The sequence below is a fragment of the Diabrotica virgifera genome, chromosome 8 (assembly GCF_917563875.1).
Source record: "Diabrotica virgifera virgifera chromosome 8, PGI_DIABVI_V3a".
Taxonomy (NCBI): Eukaryota; Metazoa; Arthropoda; class Insecta; order Coleoptera; family Chrysomelidae; genus Diabrotica; species Diabrotica virgifera.
This window is the reverse complement of record NC_065450.1, coordinates 77,033,200-77,058,004: the sequence shown is the minus strand read 5'-3', so window position 1 is coordinate 77,058,004 and position 24,805 is coordinate 77,033,200. Positions and strand designations below refer to the sequence as shown.

Sequence of the window (24,805 nt, the reverse complement as noted above, 5' to 3'; positions counted from 1 at the left end):
GTTGAATATTGAATTTAAGCAACAAACAATGTTTATTTAACAAATAAACATTTTTTTCTGTTTTCTGTCAGCAGTAGAATGTATTTTGACTTTAAATAAATTACATACATTCTTCTTTTTGTGTCAATTAATTTAATTTAAGTAATTTTTCTTGTACACCCTGTATAAATAATTATGTCAATGTTAATACTGCTGAATAGAGAATTGAATAACCTTCCAAATGAGATAGCACACGACCCCTAATCCCTATTTAGAAATAAGGGGTGAGAAAGTGGAAGGGGGTTGACAAATGACAGATACATGTACCGTAAAAATGGGTCCCCCTTAGATCAAAAATCGACCTGTTTCTTCATTTCCTTAAAATCTTACTGCCAAATATCGAGGTGGACTGTTTTCTTTGGCTCACACTGTATAGATCAATATAAAATAAAATAAAGCTACATATAAACTTTTATTAATTTCATGAGTTTACAAAAGTTTTAGTACAAAATCTCATCTAACTTCTCTTGCCTATTCTTCTATTTTTTGTATATGGGATAATTCCCACCAGAAGACCGGATACTATGATCCAAATGCAAGCCTGATAGAAGGATTGATCCCAGGAACCAGTGAAATCAAAGAGCCATCCTAAAACAAAAAGAAAAATTGTTTAAAGTTTAAAACGTTATGAGTATAGCAGTCTATATATCTATCTATTGCCCTTCATTTGTCCAAAGTTGAACGTAGGCCTCCCCCTTATTTTTCCACTCTTCTCGGTTCAGTGCTAATCCTGCCCCTCTGGTCCTTGCGTATCTTACCCGTGTTGAGCTGTCCCCCATCCCACTTGCAAAAATTAAAAAACAAATTGCCCTGATTTATGAGCTTTCATATTCCGCAAATTAAAAATTTTGAGCGCGTTCCACTGAGCAGGAATTTAATATTTTAGTGAAGGGGCTGAGCTGCCCCCCCCCCACCACTACTTAAAAATAGGAATATTGAATCGGTTTTTGCGGCAGAATTACGAGCTATTTATGAGCTCTTGAAATTATATAGCTTCGATTTTTGAGCTCATCCCCTTCACCCCCAAACTACCCTTTTTGATTTAACTTAAGAGAAAATGCTGAGAAAACTTAAAATATATCGCATTGCGGATATAATTCCTATAGCTTATATATTCTAAGAATAAATTATTAAATCACGTGCATTTCGATTATTGAGCTACAACCCCTTCGCAAGAAAACCACCCCATCTTCCCGGCTTAAGAAAAAGTTGTACTTAAAATGCATTAAATTAATTATTTGATGACTACATATCACTTAATAATTTATGAGCTCCCAAATTACGCGCATTTAGATCAGTAAATTGCAATTTATTTTGTATAGTGCAGTCACTGAAGGTAAAAATCAACGATTACCTTCAATTTGGGTGAACCTTCATCGATTTTCACGAAAATTGGTCAGTGAAACAAAGGTGACATGGTACCATCTTGCGCCTTTACCCTGAGGGTGGATACCGCCCCTTCTCGGGGCTGAAAATTATTTTATAAAAAATAACTGCACAAATCAATAAAAGGACAAATAATAAGCAAAATTTATTATGTATTTAAAGTTATTAAAATAAGTCAATACTTTTAAGTTATTAAAGATCAAAGATTTTCATTATTCGTAAAAAAATGCATGTTTTGAAGCGGTTTTTCGTCAATCACTGAAAAACTGCAAGTTTTTACAAAAAAGTTAATACATAGTAGTTTAATTCGTATAGATAGCTTATATTCTAAGAATAAACTCTTAAATCACGCGCATTTCGATTATTGAGCTACAACCCCTTCGCAAGAAAACCATCTCATATTCCCGGCTTAAGAGAGAGTTGTACTTAAAATAGCTTAAATTAATTATTTGGCGACTACATATCGTTTAATACTTTATGAGCTCGCAAAATATACGCATCTCAATTATTGAATTGCAATTTTCTTTCTATAGTGCAGTCACTGAAGGTAAAAATCAACTATGACCTTCGATTTCGGTAAATCTCCATTCACTGATAGGTATTTCTAAGTACTTTGACAAGTATTTAGTAAGTGTTATAAAATACATCTTTCCCGTTAATTAAGCTTGAATCCTTAGATTTGAACAGTCGCAGAAAAAACTATACATTTAATTACCTATAACTTACTTTAAATTAACATTAAAGGGTTTTTCAAGTAAGCAATTTATTATATTTTTTATTAGCTTCAATTTTAGTGATGGAAACTTTTTTGTAAAAAATTACAGTTTTTGAGTTATTTATGCAAAATTATTTCACAAAAATTAAAATATTTGATCTGTAATAACTCAAAAAATATTGATTTATTTTAATAACATTATATAAAAAATTTTGCTTAGAATTTTTCCCTCTCTTGATTTGTGGGATTATTTTATATATACCCCCGGCTAATTTGTTATAGTTAATTTTGTTTCTTGAGGTATCCTCTATCCACTCACCAATTTTCGTGAAAATGAATGAAGATTTACCGAAATCGAAGGTCATAGTCGATTTTTACCTTCAGTGACTGCACTATAGAAAGAAAATGGCAATTCAATAATTGAAATGCGTATATTTTGCGAGCTCATAAATTATTAAACGATATGTAGTCGCCAAATAATTAATTTAAATTATTTTAAGTACAACTCTCTCTTAAGCCGGGAATATGGGATGGTTTTCTTGCGAATGGATTGTAGCTCAATAATCGAAAGGCACGTGATTTAAGAGTTTATTCTTAGAATATAAGCTATACGACTTAAACTACTATTAACTTTTTTGTAAAAACTTACAGTTTTTCAGTGATTTACGAAAAACCGCTTCAAAACATGCATTCTTTTCACGAATAATTAAAATCTTTGATCTTTAATAACTTAAAAAGTATTGACTTATTTTAATAACTTTATATAATAAATTTTGGTTAGAATTTGTTCTTTTATTGATTTGTGCAGTTATTTTTTAGAAAAAATAATTTTCACCCCCGAGAAGGGGCGGTATCCACCCTCAGGGTAAAGGCGCGAGGTGGTACCATGTCACCTTTGTTTCACTAACCAATTTTCGTGAAAATCGATGAAGGTTCACCGAAACTGAAGGTAATCGTTGATTTTTACCTTCAGTGACTGTACTATACAAAATAAATTGCAATTTACTGATCTAAATGCGCGTAATTTGGGAGCTCATAAATTATTAAGTGATATGTAGTCGTCAAATAATTAATTTAATGCATTTTAAGTACAACTTTTTCTTAAGCCGGGAAGATGGGGTGGTTTTCTTGCGAAGGGGTTGTAGCTCAATAATCGAAATGCACGTGATTTAATAATTTATTCTTAGAATATATAAGCTATAGGAATTATATCCGCAATGCGATATATTTTAAGTTTTCTCAGCATTTTCTCTTAAGTTAAATCAAAAAGGGTAGTTTGGGGGTGAAGGGGATGAGCTCAAAAATCGAAGCTATATAATTTCAAGAGCTCATAAATAGCTTGCAATTCTGCCGTAAAAATCGATTCAATATTCCTATTTTTAAGTATTGGGGGGGTCTGACCTAGCCCCCCCCACTAAAATATGAAATTCCTGCTCAGTGGAACGAGCTCAAAATTTTTAATTTGTGGAATATGAAAGCTCATAAATCAGGGCTATTTGTTTTTTTAATTTTTGCAAGTGGGGGGGGGGGCAGCTCAACACGGGTGCGTTTCTGTTTAGGCCGTCCGACCATCTCATCTGTGGTCTGCCCTTTCCTCTTTTATGGTCCCAAGGTCTTCAGTGAGTTATTTTTCTTTTTATCACTTAGCTTGATACCCAGCACCTACCTTTTCATTGTCCTTTGAGTCTTGGCCATCTTTTCCTTATTTTCCTTTGTGAAGGTCCATGTCTGTGCTCCATATGTAAGTACTGGTAGGACACATTGATCATATACTTTTGTGTGAAGGTGTTGGACATATTTCTGGTTTTTCAGGATATAGCTCATTTTTACGAATGTCACCCATGTGAGTCATATTCTCCTTTTTATTTCTGCTATTTGATTTTCTTTACTCAGTTTCATTATTTGCCCTAGGTATATGTACTCCTTGACTTTCTGTATTGTACTTGTTCCTCTTTGCATGGCTTCGTTGTCCTCTTCTTAGGTCTGGATCCCGCGTATGAAAAAAAAGTTGATTAATAGCAAGCTGAAAATTTGTTAATAGCTTAAGGGTGTCTAGTCGGACAAACTTTAATATATGGGAACACTGGAACAGGGGAAGTTTTAATTGTGGAACAGGTTAAAAATTTGGAACGGTCAGGTCACGAAAACGGCACATTTATTTTCTCCGACAGAACAGACTTAAACTCTCCGAACAGAGATTAAACTCTCATGCAAAAATCAGACTGCTATTTATCACCTGTCATAATTCCTGTCATTTGACATATTCTACATGTTCCACTCATTAAAACGCCCATTTGGTGATAAATAGCAGTCTGATTTTTGCATGAGAATTTAATCTCTGTTCGGAGAGTCTAAGTCTGTTCTGTCGGACAAAATACATGTGCCGTTTTCGTGCTCTGACCGTTCCAAATTTTTAACCTGTTCCACAATTAAAACTTCCCCTGTTCCAGTGTTCCCATACATCAAAGTTTGTCCGACTAGACACCTTTAAGCTACTAAAAAATTTTCAGCTTGCTATTGATCAACTTTTTTTTCATACGCGGGATCCAGAACTATCTGCATTTGTCATATATTTAATTTTTGTATAGTTCATTTTTAGACCTATCTCGTTTGCTTCCTTGTCCAATTGTGTCATCATTTCGTTAAAATCTTTCATATTGTCTGATATCACCACTATGTCATCTGCATATCTCAAGTTATCTCTGTATCGGCCTATCAATGGACAACTGCTGACTAGGCCGATGCCACATTATGCGTTTTGACCGGATGCGGTGAAAACGCATCCGTTTCTAACGCAACCGGACCGATCTGTCACACTATGCGTTTAGTCTGCTGCAGTTTGTAAGCGCGTACCGATGACTCAAAACCGAATGGGCCTGCCGATGTCAGATTATGCGTTTTGACCGGATGCGTTTCCGCCGCATCCGGTGAAAACGCATAGTGTGACAGATCGGTCCGGTTGCGTTGGAAACGGATGCGTTTTGAATCATCGGTACGCGCTTACAAACTGCACCAGACTAAACGCATAGTGTGACAGGTCGTTCCGGATGCGTTGGAAACGGATGCGTTTTCACCGCATCCGGTCAAAACGCATAATGTGGCATCGGCAGGCCGATTCGGTTTTGAGTCATCGCTACGCGCTTACAAACTGCACCAGACTAAACGCATAGTGGCCCTAGTCAGAAGTTGTCCATTGATGTTGATTCCTTTGTTGTGCCATTCAAGTTCTTTGAATATATCTTCTAGTGCTTGTGTAAATAATTTTGGGGATATTGTGTCCCCATGCCTAACTCCTCTATTTATTTTTATTGGTTTGGTGTTTTGATGTGGATGTTTTATTGTGATTGTTGCTTTTTCGTAGATGTTTTTCAACATGATTTTTTATGTGTATCGATAGTCGATCCTTCCATTTATTAGCGAGGATTGTATGGCCCAGTGTTCAATATTGAATACAGAACTAAAGAGATATTTGTCTCTGTTTTAAATTCAAATAAATATCTACATATGTACATAGCATTTATAAAGGGCCTATAAGGGACGCAAAACGGGCGCCAAAATGAGTTTTTTCTGCTCATGTTATAATACAAAACACTAACTTAAAACCGAAGGGCGCCTATGCTATTATTGCAGGCGGGCCCCTTATACCCCAACGGCGGGACTGCACTTACCCATTATTTATAAATTACAAGTAACTATATGAATATTCGAGCTATAACCAACACTAAATCAGCTACAAATTTACAAAAAAACAAAATAATACAGTACTTAACAGTTTATGAAGTTTATGAAGAAAAACAAATTTTGGGAAAATCAATTCTAAGGCAATTCATACTATAAGTACATCTATATTTGCATATTTATATCGATCATATTCAGATGATTTTTTATAAAATTAAATTTGATCTGTAGATATGAATTTTGTAAACAGGAAGAAACAACAACAGGCTTCAATTAAAATTTTTTCCAATTAGGAATCACACATTTTTCACAAAGTTAATAACCAGAACAAATGAAGAATTAGTGACACATATTGATCATAATATGAGCAGCAGATTGATGTTGAACTAATTATTATACTTAAAAAACTGATTGAATTAATTGAGTGAGGAGGACATAGGTCTCATTTAATTAGCCCACGATGAATAACAACATCTATTATAACAAATTTGTTATTCATTTAATACATTATTAGACCAGTAAAGAAAAAAAGCTAAAAAAATCTTATAAAGGTTTTTGAAAGTTGAAAAAGGTATATGAGAGATCAGGCCTGCTTTTAGGTCAATTGACGCCCTAGGCAATTCTCTAGTAGCCGCCTTTTTTGAATGAATAGAATTGTTTTCTAGAAATGAAAGCCCACTTCTATTCCATTGATGGAGGTAGTTAAATATTATTCGATTTTAATTTTTATATACAAATATTTTTTTTGTACAGTATTTTTGCCGCCCTCTCATAATTTGCCGCCCAAGGCAACTGTCTATATTACCTAAGAGATAAAGCGGCCCTGTGAAAGATAACTGATGAAAAATACTTGAATACATATAGCTGATATTGCATTCAATTATAAAGAGACCACCTACCTGCCTCTTGACAATTTGAACATTTAATTAAAGCGAAAAGCAATATTTATTTGCTAAATAAACACTTTTTTCTGTTTTTGACAACAGTAAAATGTATTTTGAATTAAATTAATTACATACATTTTTCTTTTTGAAGATTTGTGTCAAATAATTTAATTTAAAAAAATTTGGACACCCAAATAAATAATTATGTTAATGTTTACATTACTGAAAAGAGAATCGAATGACCTTTCAACTGAGGTAGTACACGATCACGATATAATCACGATATCACGATTTAAAAAAATCTTCAATTACGTCATCACGCACAGATGGATGACGTCACTAGTATGATATACACTGCGGTGCAAAAAAATCGATTCACTAAAAATTTGGTCATTTTTGATGTTTTGAATTTCCTAAACCTGTTGTCCGATTTAAGTGATTTTTTACCACGTATAGCTTTATCCATTGACAATATCGATGTAATAATATTGTTGCTAGACAGTTAAACTGTCATTGTATACCGGGTGTACGAATCAAACTGTGTTTTTTTCTCAAAGTTCGCATCACCCTGTGGACTATTCTAGCATTTATAAAATACTGAAATTAAAACCCAACTATAGCCTCAGGTTTTCATAACATTTTGTCTTCCGATTCATTCGCTTATGTTGGATAATAAAAAAGTTAGGTACTTTAACAACTGGCCATGTTCGTCATCAGTACAGGGTGTTTCTAAGTAAATGCGACAAACTTTAAGGGGTAATTTTACATGAGAAAATAATGACAATTTGCTTTACAATCATATGTCCGCAATGGTGAATATAAAAATATAAAATTCTTAATTTTATGTCAAAAAATGTGCAATAACTACGTTCTAAAACCCACCGAATTTGATCTGCATATTAGGGTGGTGCGAAAAAAGTGAAGTTGATAATTCCGTGTCGCTATAGTGCGGAAAAGTTGCGATTGGTAATTACAAGAAAAACAAAAAAAGAATTATTAAAATCGGACTTTATCTTCCGATCCCGCAACAGGCCTAAAGATTATGGAAAAAATAAAATTTTACCTTTTTTTAAAAAAATTTTATTTATCCTTCATGTACGTTTTATTTATTGTTATAATAAAATCTGTTTACAGTTTGCATGGTAGAGTAATAAAAAAAAATAGATTTACGCATTTAACGAATATCTTAAGATCCCGCAAGGTCAATCAAGTTCTATAAAAATTTGAAATTTTTGATGATTTTGATGAATTACAAACATTTAGTTATCTCATTTTTCTGTTACATTGTGAAGCTCTTCGCTTGTTTAGATATTGTATGACAATATTTAAACAACCCAAAACCCAAAACGAGGGGGTGGTTGCACTTCTAGCTCCACACGCACCCTTTTCTCCAACCAACCAATGAGTGTGTGTTTTTTAAATTATTTACGTAAGTTCATTTCTTTTTTATCTATTTGTGTCCAGTTCTTTAACATCAACTTTGTATTGTGATTTCTTGGTAAAATCTGGCAGCATGGACCTTGATTTAAATGTTTTCCTGATGAATCCATCTGTTGATTGGGGCCCACATACATTAGCATTATACGATGCTTCCGTGGGCAACTTTAGGCAGCGCTCGCCAGCTTGCATGTGGCAGGGATAGTTTTGTATATTCCAGTCTGACATGTCTCCCGATGTAATGCAAGAAGTTATATCTTCATTTGAAACTCTTCAAAGAACTGGTGGAGAAGACAGTTTTGTAACATTACAGTCTATTATTTCAGTGTAGTCCTGTGCTTGAAAATTTAAAGTAGGTGGGATGAAATTTCTAATACTTTTGCCCTTGGCTTTAGTATGTCCGGCTTTTAACACTCTTCTTGGCCCTAGCTCTCTATAATGTGTTTCCTTTCTCCCTACTACTTGAAATTTTGAAGCACAGGACTAAACTAAAATAATAGACTGGAATGATGCAAAACTATCTTCACCACCACTTCCTCGAAGAGTTTTAAATGAAGATATAACTCCCTGTATTACATCGGGCGACATGTAAGACTGGAATGTATGTACAAAATTATCCCTGCCACACGTCAGCTGATGAGCGGTGCCTAAAGTTGGCCACGGAAGCATCGTCTCATGCTAATGTATGTGGGCCTCAATCAAGAGATGGATGCATCAGGACAATTAAATCAAGGTCCATGCTGCCAGATTTTATCAAGAAATCACAATGCAAAGTTGGTGTTTGAGAGCTGGACACAAACAGATGAAAAAGAAATACATACAAAGTACATAATGTAAATAATGCAAAAAACACACACTCATTGGTTGGTTGGAGACAAGGGTGCGTGTGGAGCTAGAAGTGCAACCAACCCCTCGTTTTGAGATCTGGGTTGTTTAAATATTGTCATACAATATCTAAACAAACGAAGAACTTCACAATGTAACAAAAAAATGAGATACCTAAATGTTTTTTAATTTTTCAAAATCATCAAAAATTTCAATTTTTTATAGATTTTGATTGACCTTGCGGGATCGGAAAATATCCGTTAAATGCGTAAAACAATTTTTTTTAGTACTCAACCATGCAAAGTGTAAATAAATTTTACTATAGCGATAAATAAAACGTACTCGAAGGATAAATAAAAATTTTTGAAAAAAGGTAAAATTTCATTTTTTTCATAATTTTTAGGTCCATTGCGGGATCGGAAGATAACGTCCGATTTGAATAATTATTTTTTTGTTTTTCTTGTAATTACCAATAGCAACTTGTCCGCACTATAGCGATACGGAATTATTAACTTGACTTTTTTCGCACCACCCTACTGCATATCTCAACTGGTTTTAAAGCAATAAATAAATCGTCAGTTTGTTAACACATTCTTTAAAAAGAGAGAAACTCAACTTATTACCTACAAAAGTGGACAACATCAATCCCAAATAGACTACTTTATGATAAGGAAAGAAGACATACGTGAATGCAAGGACTGCAAGGCAATAATTAGTGAGACAGTAAGCCAACAACATAAGCTGCTTGTTCTGGAAATCGAAGTAAAAATTGAAACTAAACAAAAATATCGGAGAGGACCACAAAAAATCAAGTGGTGGATGCTAAAAGATGGAAGGTCTATTCAGGGAAAAAATAGTAGAAAAAATATGTTGGAACATGAAAGGAAGCCCTAACACAGTTTGGAGAAAAATGGCCAATATTATTAGAGAGAATATTGTTAGAGAGAATAGAAAATATTGAAATACTTGGGAAAACGTCAGGAAAGAAGTTTGAGGATAAAGAGACTTGGTGGTGGTCAAATGAAGTACAAGGAAAAATAAAAGAGAAGGGAAAATTATATAAAAAGTGGCAAGAGCCAAAACCAGATCTGACATAGATCTTCAAAACTATATGGTCGCCAAAAAGGAAGCGAAAGTAGCAGTAGCAAAAGCTAAAGCAGAAGCGTATTCAAACCTATACGAGCAACTTGATACTAGGGAAGGCGAAGCAAAGATATATAAAATAGCCAAACAGAGAGCAAAGAAAGCAAGAGATTTTAATCAGATTAGATGTATCCGAGATGAAAATAATAAAATACTAATTCACGAAAAGGATATCAAAAAGAGATGGAGAAATTATTTTGACAGTCTATTAAATGAAGAATTTGACAGACAGCCTGTGAAGTTAACGGAGACAGTAACAGCAATGGTTACCAGAATAACAAACGAGGAAGTGGCACAAGCGCTTCAAAAAATAAAGAAAGGAAAAGCATTCGGACCAGATGATATTCCTGGGGAAGTATGGAGAGCATTGGGAGAGACAGGAACAAGTTGGCATGGAAGTTGGACAAGTGCCAGACGAATGGAGAAGCAGTATATTAGTACCTGTCTACAAAAACAAGGGAGACATACAGCAATGCACAAACAACAGGACTATAAAACTACTTAGCCACTCCATGAAAATATGGGAGAGAGTAATTGATAGACGGATACGTGAAGAAACCGAAATATCCGATAATAAATTTGGCTTTATGCAGGGCAGATCAACAACAGATGCAATTTTCATTGTAAGGTAACTGGTGGAAAAATACAGGAATAAAGAGACCAACGCTCATATGGTATTCATTGATCTTGTGAAGGCATATAATAGAGTTCCTCGAGAGGTTCTGTGGTGGGCACTCAATAAGAAAGGAGTCCCTGGCGAATATGTAAAGATTGTGAGAGATATGTATGAGGGAGTAACAACTAGTGTTAGGACAGGTATGGGAGAGACTGATAAATTTCAGGTGAAAGTAGGATTGCACCAAGGCTCGGTGCTTAGTTCTCATTCTTAATTAGTTTTGGACCAGATAACTGCGAAACTACAGGGTAGTATTCTTTGGTGCCTAATGTATGCTGATGATGTAGTGTTAATAGGAAATAGTGAAAGAAATTTAGAACAAAAACTGGAACAGTGGAGACAAGCTCTGGAGGAAAAAGGTTTAAAACTTAGGACAAAAACAGAGTATTTGGAATGTTCATTTAAAGATGGAGTTACTACAAATAAAATGGTATCTTTGGATGGTGAAATGATTGTGAAAAGTAATAGTTTTAAGTACCTAGGATCGGTATTACAGAGTAATGGAGAAATAGATCGAGATGCATGCAATAGAATTAGGGATGGATGGATGAAGTGGAAAGAAGCGAGTGGTGTATTGTGTGACAAAAGAATTCCAATGAAGCTGAAGGGAAAATTCTATAAAACACCCATAAGACCGGTTATGATGCACGGAACTGAATGTTGGGCAGTGAAAAAGAAAGAGGAACAACGAATGCATGTGGCGGAAATCAGAATGCTTAGATGGATGAGTGGAGTGACAAAGAAGGATAAAATTAGAAATGAGTATATTAGGAGAAGTCTAGGTGTAGCACCAATTGATGATAAAATGAGTAAGCGTAGGTTAAGATGGTTTGGTCATGTTCAACCCAGGTCGAGAAGTTAATCACCCAATAAGAAGAATTGCTGAAGTGCAGATTCCTGGAAGGAGTACGGGAGGAAGACTAAAGAAGACGTGGGGGGAGACGATTAGGCAGGACATGTTGGTAAAGGGGATTAATATCGATATGACTCAAGATAGAATTGTATGGAGAAATGCAATTAGGGAAGCCGACCCCGCATAGGGATAAGGCAAAGAGAATGATGATGATGAAATAAATCGTCAGTTTGTAAAAAAAATTGAACATCCCGTATCTCGGAAACGAAGCGTGTGCGGACATATGATTGTAAAGCAAATTGTCATTATTTTCTCATGTAAAATTACCCCTTTAAGTTTGTCGCACTTATTTAGAAACACCCTGTACTGATGACGAACATGGCCAGTTGTTAAAGTACCTAACTTTTTTATTATCCAACATAAGCGAATGAATCGAAAGACAAAATGTTATGAAAACCTGAGGCTATATTTGGGTTTTCATTTCAGTATTTTATAAATGCCAGAATAGTCCACAGGGTGATGCGAACTTTGAGAAAAAAACACAGTTTGATTCGTACACCCGGTATACAATGATAGTTTGACTGTCTAGCAACAATATTATTACAGAGATATTGTCAATGAATAAGGCTATAACGTGGTAAAAAATCACTTAAATCGGACAGCAACTTTAGGAAATTCGAAACATCAAAAATGACCAAATTTTTAGTGGATCGATTTTTTTGCACTGCAGCGTATATGCCAAAAATTCATAATACCTATAAAAATAAAAATAGACTTGTTTTGGAATTTATTTCTAAAACCGCTCATTCACGAAATAATGAATTTATTCCATTTAGCTTTTACACACTGTATATAAAGTACTAACTAAATAAAAAAAATGATATTACCTGCCAAGGGTGGTCCTATAAGAGTTCCAACTCCTTGTGACAACAAAAGGAGCCCGTATGCCATCGTAAAATCATCTAATGATACCAATTCTGCTAATAACGAAGGAGTAAGGCACATAGAACTGGCGAAAAATAGACCAAAGCATCCTCCGGATACTAATAACAAAATATAGCTGGGTGTAACTAAAATCATACAGCCAATGCTTACTCCACAAAGAACTAAGCAAATTGCATATGATTTTGCAATATTTAGTCTATTTCCAACAGCCCCAAGTAGTACCTGAAATATAAGAAACTGTTTTAAAAATAAAATAAAAATAGACGGTTTTGTATAAAAATAGACAATTTGTGTCTGTGCGTTAGTGCGTTGCCGCTCCTGCAATACTTAGAGCAGATTTATCGATGGCTTCTTATGTAGTTTTGTCTTCTGAATCCAAATCTGAAAACGGCATTTCGATATCTCTAACTGTCTTTGAGATAATCGACCTCAAAGTCTAAAGTGTGACGTCACAATCCTTTTATTTTTTGCCGACACACTAAACGTCAGCTGAAATCGTTGCTAGTAAGTAGGCTAGTTTTTTAATCTGAATTTTTGAGTTTGACTCTTCGTGAATGTCAAACTAAATTTTAAATTAAGTATTAATAAAATATCAATGACATTAATTTGATAGTGAATTTAATTATCATATAAAATAAATAAGATGTTCAAAAATACAATTTGAGTATATTTTGAAAGCAATAATTTATTAACAACTTTAAAATACGAGTATACGGCCTCCCCTTTAATGGGAGTACCTAATGATAAATGGACTGTTCCATTTGTTATGAAATGAAAATTGTTATTATAGTCGGTTCGCTAAACTCAGACACAACTGGCTAGTGATTTTAGTAGGTAATTTTTTGTTTTTTGCCAATTTTGCCAAAATTGTCAAAATTACTAATTATTTAGTAATTATTAACTATTTAGTAAATTTTTTTTTGCCAAATCGGCAAAATTACTAACTAAAATCACTAGCCAGTTGTGTCTAGTTTAGCGAACCGAATATATGAAATGTTGTATATGGTCTGATATGTGCAAATTACATCCTTCTAATGGAAAAAATATTTGAAGATTTTTCTCAAATTATGGATACCAACAACATTTTCATTTATAACTCTTTTATTTTAAATTTGACGAAGAAAAGTTATTCTTCATAAAAAGCTCTTCATGGTCTAAGATTTATGACGCAATCATCATATATCAAATTTTATTAATTTTATACGAAGTATATAAAAAATATGAATTTCGATCAAGAGTAAAGTACCTTTATAGTTCACAACATTTATATTAGAATGAAAATACGTAAATAAACAGTTTTCGTTATGATAATGCTCGCATTTTCAGCTTGTTTATATTTTGTAACTCGAGAAGGACTGAATTGAGTTGGCTACTTTTGATTTTGAAATATTTGTAGAAGTCTTAGGAAGATCTTTACAATATCCCATGAGATATCAAATTTTATTAGTTGTATAGGAAGTGTGTAAAATATCTGCTCATTGCTCAAGAATATCTCTATTTTTGACAATATCGAAAATTAATATACAGAAAATATGTTTATAATTAAAAATAATATTAAAACATTGTTTACTTACAATAATAATAGTTATTTATGTACCAAGTCAGTAAAAAACCGACTCTTTATCGAACGAGTCTGATATTATGAGCCGAGCGAGCGTAGCGAGCAAGGCGAATAACAGACGAGTTCGATCAAGAGTCTTTACTGACGTGGTGCATACAAAATTTTATCGCCAATCATAAAAAACATTAACACTTACTTAACACTTACTTAATTACATCCTTCTAATGAAAAAAGAGTGTGTGTACTTTGTACGCACAGAAGTTATATGTACTTCTATTATCATGATTTCAACGAAATAAATATGTTTTAAATAATTTTATCGTATTTATATTTAAATAATATACTAATTTTAATGCTTAAAGTAAAATACCAAAAATTAAAAATACCGTTAATAGTTACGTCATTGTTTATGAAGTGTAGTGTAGCCAATGAACTGTCAACACGGATGGAATGGCCCCATCCCATTCAAACAGTGAAGCGAGATTGCGGCCAAACATACAAGTGAGAGGTCCTAGAGAGAGACAGAGCTTGTCAGGGAAAATTTGCTACAACATACCACCAGAGTTGCCAGATGTGATTTTATAAATTCCCCACTTAGAAACTGAAATTCCCTCAAATTGAAGCTCAAACCCCTTAAATTTAAATTTTTGCCGCATTTTAATAAATTAGTAGTCAAATGTAGAGAACAGTAAACCAAAATTATACTACTTATCAACAGAAGGCCCTGGAAATAATTCATAGATCCTATCGTCTTCGATTATATGAGAGTATAATTATACAGTTCTATGTATATAAGCAAATTTAATTTACCATGACCCTTTAAAATATCTCATAATTGTCCCTCGCCAACCATTTCTGCTTAGAAAAATTCCTCTAGACGCTTTCAAATTACTCTAAAATTATGGAAAAATACCGCAAGCTGGCAACCAATTCAGTACAATAAAGTGTTACTTTACTGCCGCAAATGGCGGCAAATGAGTACAATAATGAATGGCTTTAGTGACGGTAGGAGATAAAAACTATTTTTCAACATTTTCTCTAGGATAAAGTTGAATTGTGCATTAATGCAATACATTTTAATAATAATTATAAATTTAATGAAACAATTCTAAATACCATATTTTTCTTATTTAGCTAATGCCTCGACTAACGGCCATTGGCATGGTGATGGTACTGTATGGATTGTTCCGATTAGGTACCTAGTATAATGTGTAGTGTGTGTGTCGAGTAAGTGTCTTGTTACTTTGCAAAGTCGACGTCATTGTCATTGCAAAGAGACGCTAATTGTATCCGAACGTCTGCGGCCCCTCCGGTGAGTACCGATCCCACAAGGATAAAAACTATTTGCATTCATTAATTTATAATAAACGAAAAATTTTCTACCCTGGTGAGATTCGAACTCACGACCATTCGGACCTTTCGATCCAAAGGTTGGCGCTCTTACCACTGAGTCACAGAGGGGGTAAATACCATATTTAGATCAAACAAAATACCAAAATCATGGATTTCACGAAAAACGTAAAAAAGTAAATAGACGCGAAGTTAGCCGCAGTTTTAGTGACGTAAATCTAAAGGAGTATAATATAACTATGTGTATATGACAATAACATTGCTGTTTTGAGTATTTTCTTTACAATTTCATCACATTTTCTCACCTTTTAAACCTTCCTTGGACTTCTAAAAATGTTTTAAAATAGAAGTAAGCTAATTCGATTCACTCATTCTGGAGCTGTTATAAAAAGGATATGATAAAATAAAATGACATTTATTAAACGTCATTTAATGTTTACACATCGAAACCGTACCGGACACACTGCGTGACTTGTCGCATTAGGTGTTTATAAGATTAGATACTTACCATTCCAATGGTATTCGTAATACCAATAACAGAAATTACAAACGCAGCCTCATTGTCACTGTATCCATGGCGCGTCATATGTTCTGCCAAATAATAATACGGTACCACGTACCACATATCCACTATTACTGTAGACAATGACAGTATGAAGAAGTGCAAATCCAAGAAGAGGGAAAAATTGGTCAAATCTTTCAGAATATCCAAAAACTCGTCGTACCAATTCTGAAATACTATTTAAATAGTCTCAGATCAGATATAGGGTCCAGTAACTAATGGATGAATAAGTGAATAAGTTATTTCATACATTTAAGATGAACAATTCGAAAAGTGATTACAATACAGTATAAATATATGTCGATGTCGTAGGAACAGGATTTATAAGTCTCTGCCTTTGAATTGGTAAACAACCCCACGTTCTGGCATCATTTCGGCCTCACATGACTCATCAGACGCAGGGACTGAATACAAAATCAAACACGAAAGAACAATAATAGTTTCCCACTCAAGTGGTAAGCGTACACAGGTACCATCTACTCTGATGCCCATGAACTAAAACAATTTATTAATATTGTTTTCTGTCCTTTACGCTAGATGAACTGTGTAAAAGTATACATCGAGCAAAAGGTTGCTGCCGGTTTGATGTATGTAAACGTATTTTTCTTCTTCTTGGTGTGACTAGGATTAGTCCTGTTTGTCTGCCTTTTATTCTGTTTCAGTTATTTTTGACTGCACATTGTCTTTCAACCTTTTCGGCGGCCTTCCAACGGATCTTCTGTTATACGGATTGTTGTTTATACAGATGTTCGCTAATCTATCTGGTCCCATTCGGTTTACATGTTCGTTCCAGTTTTTTCTTCGTGTTTTTATCCACCTGTTAATATTTTGAATTTTGCATTGTTCGCGCCTGTTGCTTTCTCTGTCTCTTAATGATATGCCCACTATTGATCTTAATACAATCATTTCGATATTGTTTATTTGTTGTTTGGTCTTTCTTATATCGGTCCTTGTCTCCGCTGCATATGTGAGGATTGGTCTAACTGTTGTCTTGTATACCGTCATTTTGCTTTTCGTGGTCAGATATTTGTTTCTCCATATGGTTTCTCGGAGGCAGCCACTTACTCTTGCCGCTTGTCTTGTGGTCTCTGTTCTTATATTCCTGTTACTAGTGATCTCTACTCCTAGGTTATTGAATTTCATTACTTGTTCTACAATTTTGTCGTCTATTTCTAGTTTGCATCTACGCGGCTCTTTACTGATCACTATACATTTAGTTTTTTCTACTGATATTCTCATATTAAGTTTGTTTGCTATGATATTGAAGGTGTGAAGCTGCCTTTGTAGGTCATCCTCGTTATAGCAATTAGTACTGCATCATCGGCATAGCATATTATCATGATTTTATGCGCTCCCATGTGGTATTCATGTTGTTTTCTTACTTCGTGAATTATTTAATTCATCATCATATTGAATAACAATGGGCTGAGCGAGTCTCCTTGGCGGAAAAAAACCAAAATGTACCTTAACCTTGCACAATAAACAGATCAACAAATTTAGGTACTTCGGAAGTTGAATAGCAGTCTAAATCCTGACCTAGAAATAATATCTAGAATAGAATAAAAAAAATCTTTCGAAGAAATCAAAAGACTGCTATGTGTTTCTCGAACAAAACTCGAAATTCTACGACGTTTATCAAAACGCTACGTCCGGTCGACTCTTCTCTATGAAGTTGAAACGTGGACCCTTTAAACATCAACCGTAAATAAATTCTAAGCCGTTTGAATGTGGATCTACCGGAATATTCTTAAAATTTCATGGGCATCGCATACCTCAAACGAAGAAGTGCTGCATAAAATAGGCAAAGAAAGAATACTTTTAAGTAATAGCAACACCATAACACAGTAAACGTTAGAAAAATATCATACTTAGGCAACTTACTGAGAAATAATAGTACCAATATATACTATATAAGTACCAATATACTAAACTATAATAGTGAAAGGAAAGATCGAGAGAAAGAGGGACTAGGATACTAGCAAGGAAAAGACTATGGCTAAGGAACATCCGACAATGATGTACAGGGCTAAATTTGCTGAACACAGCAAATTTTGTAATTGTAATACACTTTAAGAAGTGGAGGGCACACTAAAAAGAAATCAAATCGAGAACAACGAACCATGGCTCGTCCAAGAAAGAGGACGAGATACGAAGTATGAAGATATAAGTGGCAATTTGCCTACAATTAAGAAGGAAGAACCAAAAGAAAATAAGATTTTTTCACTCCGTATATAATTTAACGGGGATCTAAAGTTTCAAATGTTTTAGTTTTATTTTAACACGTTTGCTGCGTACAGTTTTTTACGTACTTCTCCTAGAACCTGAAATAATTTTTATAATGAAAGTGAGCACATGCCGCTCATCGGCGACATCAGCACTGGAGAGGGAAACCGAATCTCGCCGATGAGCGACATACGCATCGAACGTGTTAAAAACAATATTAATAAATGTAGAATTGTAAATATTTTATCTTAGTTTTCAAGACTCCTGTATATAATTTTTCTTAATTATTATTATTACGAAAACGAAATAAGACGCAAGATAAACAAGTAGCCGCCTTGACTAATTTTAATAGGTTGAAGCAATTTTAATAGGTAGGGGTGCGAGAGTCAGTCGATTTTGAGATTCGAATGAAAGAGGCTGTATTTGGTGATAATCGAAAGGACGGGAAGTTTAAGACGTACTTATATATTGACAAGCCGGTCATATATTATTATTAAGTAGATAAACGCGATTATTTCAAAGACATTTTCTTTTGTGAGAACTCGTAAAATTTTAGTCGCAATTACACAAACACTTTTACATTTCGTCAATTTAATAGTATCTATAATTTAGTTGGCTATTTTATTAATTAAAACATCACACGGACTTTTATTACTATTGCCTTTAACGAATCCTACATAAATATTGTTGTATTTTTAATCACTTTTCGAAGTTGTATCAAACTAAACCATTATTTACTAGTGCCCATCAAGTAATACCAGAAGAACAAAATTAGTATACTGTACCTCGTCTTCTCTAAATAAAGTTGCCATGGAATTTTTATATATATCTGGACAGCTCGTAGCTTTAGCTTTGTATTTATGGATATTCAACATCGCACCTCTGTAACCGATAGAGTTCTTCCTAAATCTAACATTTTTCAAATAAGACTGGGGTTGGATTTGAGTCTTAGCTTTAACAGATAAACTTCTAAGGAGTTGAGTGGCCTTGTTAGCAGTAGGTGATACAGCGTCAGTTTTAGTATCCATAGATTTGGGTGCCTCACTTGCAGGCTTTGAATATTCAGATAAATTTTTTGACGGTCTCTCAGTCACCATTTTAGTATCTGTAGACTTGGATACTTCAGATAAATTTTTTGAAGGTCTTCCAACCTCCGTTTTACTATCAGTAGATTTGACAGCTTCACTTGCAGGGTTTGAGTATTCGGAAAAATTTTTTGAGGGTCGCTGTAAAAGAGGCGTATTCGATTCAGGTTTATTGGGGTCATGTTCTTCAGGAATTTTTACTTTCATGGAAAGTCTTACGGGAACTCTAGACGTATGTCGATTTGCCATGTAAGAAATGTTTAATTCTCTGTCTGACGAACTGCGACCTGATAATAAATTTGGGTAATTGTCTACAATAATACTGTATAATTGTTTATTTTCGCTTAAATGTTTTAATACTTCTAACGGAACCTAAAAATAGAAAATAAAAATATTAGAATTCATAAAATAACATTGGCATGAATAAATACATTATGTACTAGGCTTGTTCAATTGAAACGTATATTTGATCAAAAAAAAAATAATCGGTAAACGCATATCCAAAAATAGTTACTACTATATTTAAGGCACATATTTCATTGTTTCACCAACCGAAGGATGAATAGAGGAAAACAGTAAGTCAATTTAGTAGACAAAGAGCATAATTGGATAAGAAGTTACCCCACTTGAAATACGTTTTGTCATATATACAGGGTGGGCCAAAGAAAAGAGTCCACCTCAATATTTGGCAATAAACAGGTCGATTTTTGTTCTAATGGGGACATATTTTTACGATACATACATCCACTTTCTACGTCCTCAACACCTTATTTTTAAATAGGGAATAGGCGTTGTGTGGCAGCTCATTTAAAAATGTATTCAATTCTCTATTCAGTAATATAAACATTATCATAATTATTTATATAGGGTGCCAAAAAAATTTATTTAATTAAATTAATTGACAAAAAAAAAGAAGAATGTATGTAATTTATTTTATTTTAAATACATTTTAAATTTGTCAGAAAACAGAAATAAATGTTTATTTCACAAATAAACATTGCTTTTCGCTTAAATTAAATGTACAATCTGCCAAGAAGCAGGTGGATGGCGGGAGCTGGCTTGAACATTGAATTTAAGCGAAAAGCAATGTTTATTTGTGAAATTAACATTTATTTCTGTTTTCTGACAACAGCAAAATGTATTCTAAAATTCTTAATAAAATAAATGACATACATTCTTCTTTTTTTTTGTCAATTAATTTAATTAAAAAAAATTTTTTGGACACCCTGTATAAATAATTATATGTTTACATTACTGCATAGATAATTGAGTACCCCTTCAAATGAGCTACCATACGACCCCTATTCCCTATTTAAAAATAAGGTGTTGAGGACGTGGAAAGGAGGGGGTTGCCAAATAACGGATGTATGTATCGTAAAAATGTGTCCCCCTTAGAACAAAAATAAACCTGATTCGGTATTTCCTTAAAATCTAATAACTACTGCCAAATATCGAGGTGGACTCTTTTCTTTGGCCCACCCTGTATAAATAAGAAAATGTAACGGCATGGGAATCAGTCTCAATGACGAGACAACACTGTACACTTTATGTTTCGCTGATGACCAAATTCTGATTGCTGAGGATCATGACGACTTGAGTTACATGACGCGGAAGCTAATAGAAGAATATGACAAATGGAGTTTTGAAGTGAACATTAAGAAAACTGAAGCCATGTGTACTGGACGGGCAAAGCCGTCCGTTACATTAGACGAAGGGGTAGGAATTAAACACTGTAATGAATACAAGGACCTGGGCGTGAAGATAACTCAAGATAGAACACTCGATGCTGCTATAAAATACAGAAGCATACAGGGTAGAAAACCCATACCATGATGAACGGCATTCTGTGGGACCGAACAATATCTAAAGCGAACAAACAGCTCATGTACAATACCATACTTAAAAGTGTAATCGCATATGGCAGTGAAGTTTGGCCACTGAAACAAAGAACAGAGAAAATGTTACTAATAGTAACAGAAATTAATTTCTGGAGAAGAGCAGCAGGCAAATCAAGAGGAGATCGGATAGTAAATAAGAGAATACTAATGTTGATTTTTTAACCAAGAGGAGTAATCTAAAAAGACAGCTTCACACCCAAGAAAGTTACTAGAAAAGTCACCAAATTCATCTTCTTTTTTCGTTGATCATATCAGCTTTCGATGATAATGCATACATATTATATTATACTAACATATCGCTAAAGAGTACTCAAAACAACTGTTTTTATATAAAAGTAGACTAAAAATCTAAAAATTAAAGGAATAATGCAGAAAATATAAAAAATCGCCGATATACTTAATTAACCTATAAAATGACATAAGTGCCAAAATTTCATAAATGTCATTAGTGTCAAAATTTAATAACAGTGGAGTAAACTTTCCTGCGGTTGGACCAATTAGAAACAAGCATTATGGCGCGGTAAATTTGAATCACTCCTCTTGGTTAAAAAACAAACAATAGAAATGATGGGAGTCACGCAGTCACACACACACACACAATAATTGATGACATAAAAACAAAACAACTAATATGGTACGGCCATATACAGAGAATGCCAGATGACAGGATCCCTAAACAGATTTTGGCGTGGACACCACAAGGGAGAAGGAAAAGAAGAAGGGCGAGAAGCTGGAGGGAGGGAATTGAAAAAGAAGTAGAGGAATGAGAAATCGCTCCGGGTCTATTGTTAACCCATTCGCTGCCGACCGAAGAGAATGAAACTTGGCTAGCAGCCAGTTTGTTGAACGGCACCTAACTGAAGTAACCGTATCACTCGCTGGCGCGTGAACAGCACCTGACTGAAGTAACCACATTACGCGCTGACGAGGAAGAATGGCGGTTCGGAGTCGGAGAACGCTGTAAACCTATAGTAGTAGTAGCAGTAGTAGTAATACTCACTTTTTCGTTTTCTCTAACGAACGTAGGTAAATCAACAACTGAATTAAATCTATCCTTATCGCTTAAATCTAAAGTGGCGTCGACGTCTTGAAGCAAATATTGCGTGTCGCCTCCCTCTTCAAGGACATGTTTGATTTCTTCGAGACATTCTGTATCAATTGAAGAAGCACTCGACTTTTTCCTTCTCTCTTTTTTTAGCTTCTTCTCTTCCCTTCTACAAAAAAATATTTTATCATGCTATTAGTTTTTAATATAGTAAATACAAATAGTAACACTGCAGCAAATAATTATTCAGTTTTCCTATTATTACACAAAATGCAGTCTGTTCCAACGAAAATTTGACCCTCCCCCTCTTCAAAATTTAAAAAAACACATCAATTTATATTGGAAAGGGGAACAAAATTTATACCCTCAAATGCAACGCCCTACTGCCCCGCATCAACCCTCAGTTTTTTTTAAATAGCAAGTGTGGTTGAGTGGCACATCATTTGAAAGGTAATTTTTTTCTCAACACGACACTCTATTTTTTTTTTAATTTACGTGATAAGTTTGAAAAGATAATTTTGGACTTAACAAATTTATTATAAATTAGTTAAATCCAAAGTTATCTTTTAAGTTATTTCGCAAATTAAAAACAAAAATAAAGGATCGTGTAGAGAAAAAAAAATACCTTTTAAATGATGTGTCACTCGACTACACTTGTTATTAAAAAAAATTGGGATTGATGCGGGGCAGTATGGGGTTACATTTGAGGGCATGAATTTTGCATGAAAATTCGTCCCTATTTCAATACAAATTTATGTTTTTTTTTTAATTGTGAAGGAACTCTTGGTTTCTAAGCTTCTGGGGAGGGGGTCAAATTTTCGTTGGAACACACTGTATACAAATATAACAAATATATATGATTCCCAACCCGTACTCTTTCTTTCAATTTTTTTTCAAATTAAAAAAACGAAACATTTTCAAACCGATTTTTCTAGAAAACGATGCATCCTACCAACTTAAAGCAAGGGTACCTTTCAGTACTGTCCTGGAATACCTCACAATTTATTAAACCAGTGTCAAAAATGCTTAAAAGTTAAGGACAAAAAAGTGATGCGATAAAATAACTGTTGCCCTACCCAAAACGGATGCCTATGACCAGCATTAGAAATTCGTAATTGATGGAATCGATTTATCTCTGGTAGATAAAAATATGTTCCGTGTAGCAACCAACAAAATCATCAATATTCAGAATGATCGTCAAAGTTCGGAAAGAACAGGCACCTTAAGAAAAAGAAGATAGGTAAGTGCGTACCTACATTGGATCCGTTTTTCTCCGATCCGATCAGATCACAGATCAGATCCGATCAGACCGGTTTTCCGGCGAGGGTGCCTACATTGGTTCAGTAATCTTACGACCACCGACCACCTACCACCGACAATGATGAAGATGTGTTATTAATTTGTTGGCTGTTGTTGGAAAACAACGTTCTTAAAAGACACAGAAAAAAACGTAGATGGATGCATACATTTAATAAACACGGATCTTTAGGAGAATTTAATATAAACAAAAATCTACGTAACTATCCTGATAAATTTAAAATCCTATTTTCCATTTTTTCGTCAAAAGAATGTAAAATAAATCATGAGAAAAGAAAAAATATATTGATTTATTACAAACTAGTATCCATCCCAATAAAACTATTTACCTAGAAGCACAGAATAGGGTGTTTCCTATTCTGTGCGAGAGGTATAAATGTAAATAAAGAGATTTTGTAACCATTATACAAGACAACATTATAAAATATCTATCTTGTAGAGATACATTATTACAAAATTAAATATTTGTATTTGGAAACTATTTATTGTTGATTTATTTCATGAAATAGTTAAAACAAAAAATTCAATTAATTATATGCAAAAATCGGAATGAAACCAAACACTTCTCATGAGAATAGGAGAAGCTACTCCCGACGTCGGCCGATATCGGATCTGATCTGATCTGATCGGAGAAAAACGGATCCAATGTACGCACTCCCATTTAATACTATGGGTTTATTTTTTATTCCGACGTCGGATCTGATCGGATCTGATCTGATCGGAGAATAACGGATCCAATGTAGGCACCCTCATTTAATACTATGGGTTTATTTTTTATTCCGACGTCGGATCTGATCTGATCTGATCGGAGAAAAACGGATCCAATGTAGGTGCAGCCTAAATAGGTGTACCAGTTTTCGTTTTTCTAAATATGTATAAGCGTTCTTTTTTTCTAAAAAAAACTAATTACAAGGCGCCATCTTCAAAAAGCTTTAGCTCCCTTAGGAAGCACTTTTGGAATAGATAAATTATCTTAAAATTATCTGAGGAATCTCAGTTCTTCGTTTGTCAGGAGAACTTCTGGACATCATCATCATCATCACGTAGCGCTAAAACCCTGGGTGGGTCCTGGCTGACTGTACAACTTTTTTTCAATTTGTTCTGTCTTCCATCAACCTAGGATCAAATTGAATGGTCATTTTCGGGAGATCTGCTTGGTTGGATGTTATCTCTCCATCGTATT

At 34.2% G+C, this 24,805-nt stretch overlaps 1 protein-coding gene across 1 annotated transcript in view; it reads right to left on the bottom strand.

Moving 5' to 3' along the window:
• Positions 1-438: 438 nt before the first annotated feature.
• LOC114332181 (monocarboxylate transporter 12-like) overlaps positions 439-24,805 on the bottom strand; it is a 59,413-nt gene continuing 35,046 nt past the window's right edge. Inside the window, exons 4-8 of the mRNA XM_050657545.1 lie at positions 22,261-22,474; positions 19,063-19,734; positions 16,001-16,222; positions 12,524-12,803; positions 439-627 (exon numbers count right to left, since the gene is read on the bottom strand). Coding sequence (XP_050513502.1) covers positions 497-627; positions 12,524-12,803; positions 16,001-16,222; positions 19,063-19,734; positions 22,261-22,474 — 1,519 coding nt within the window. The 3' untranslated portion in view covers positions 439-496. The remainder of the gene's footprint in view (positions 628-12,523; positions 12,804-16,000; positions 16,223-19,062; positions 19,735-22,260; positions 22,475-24,805) is intronic.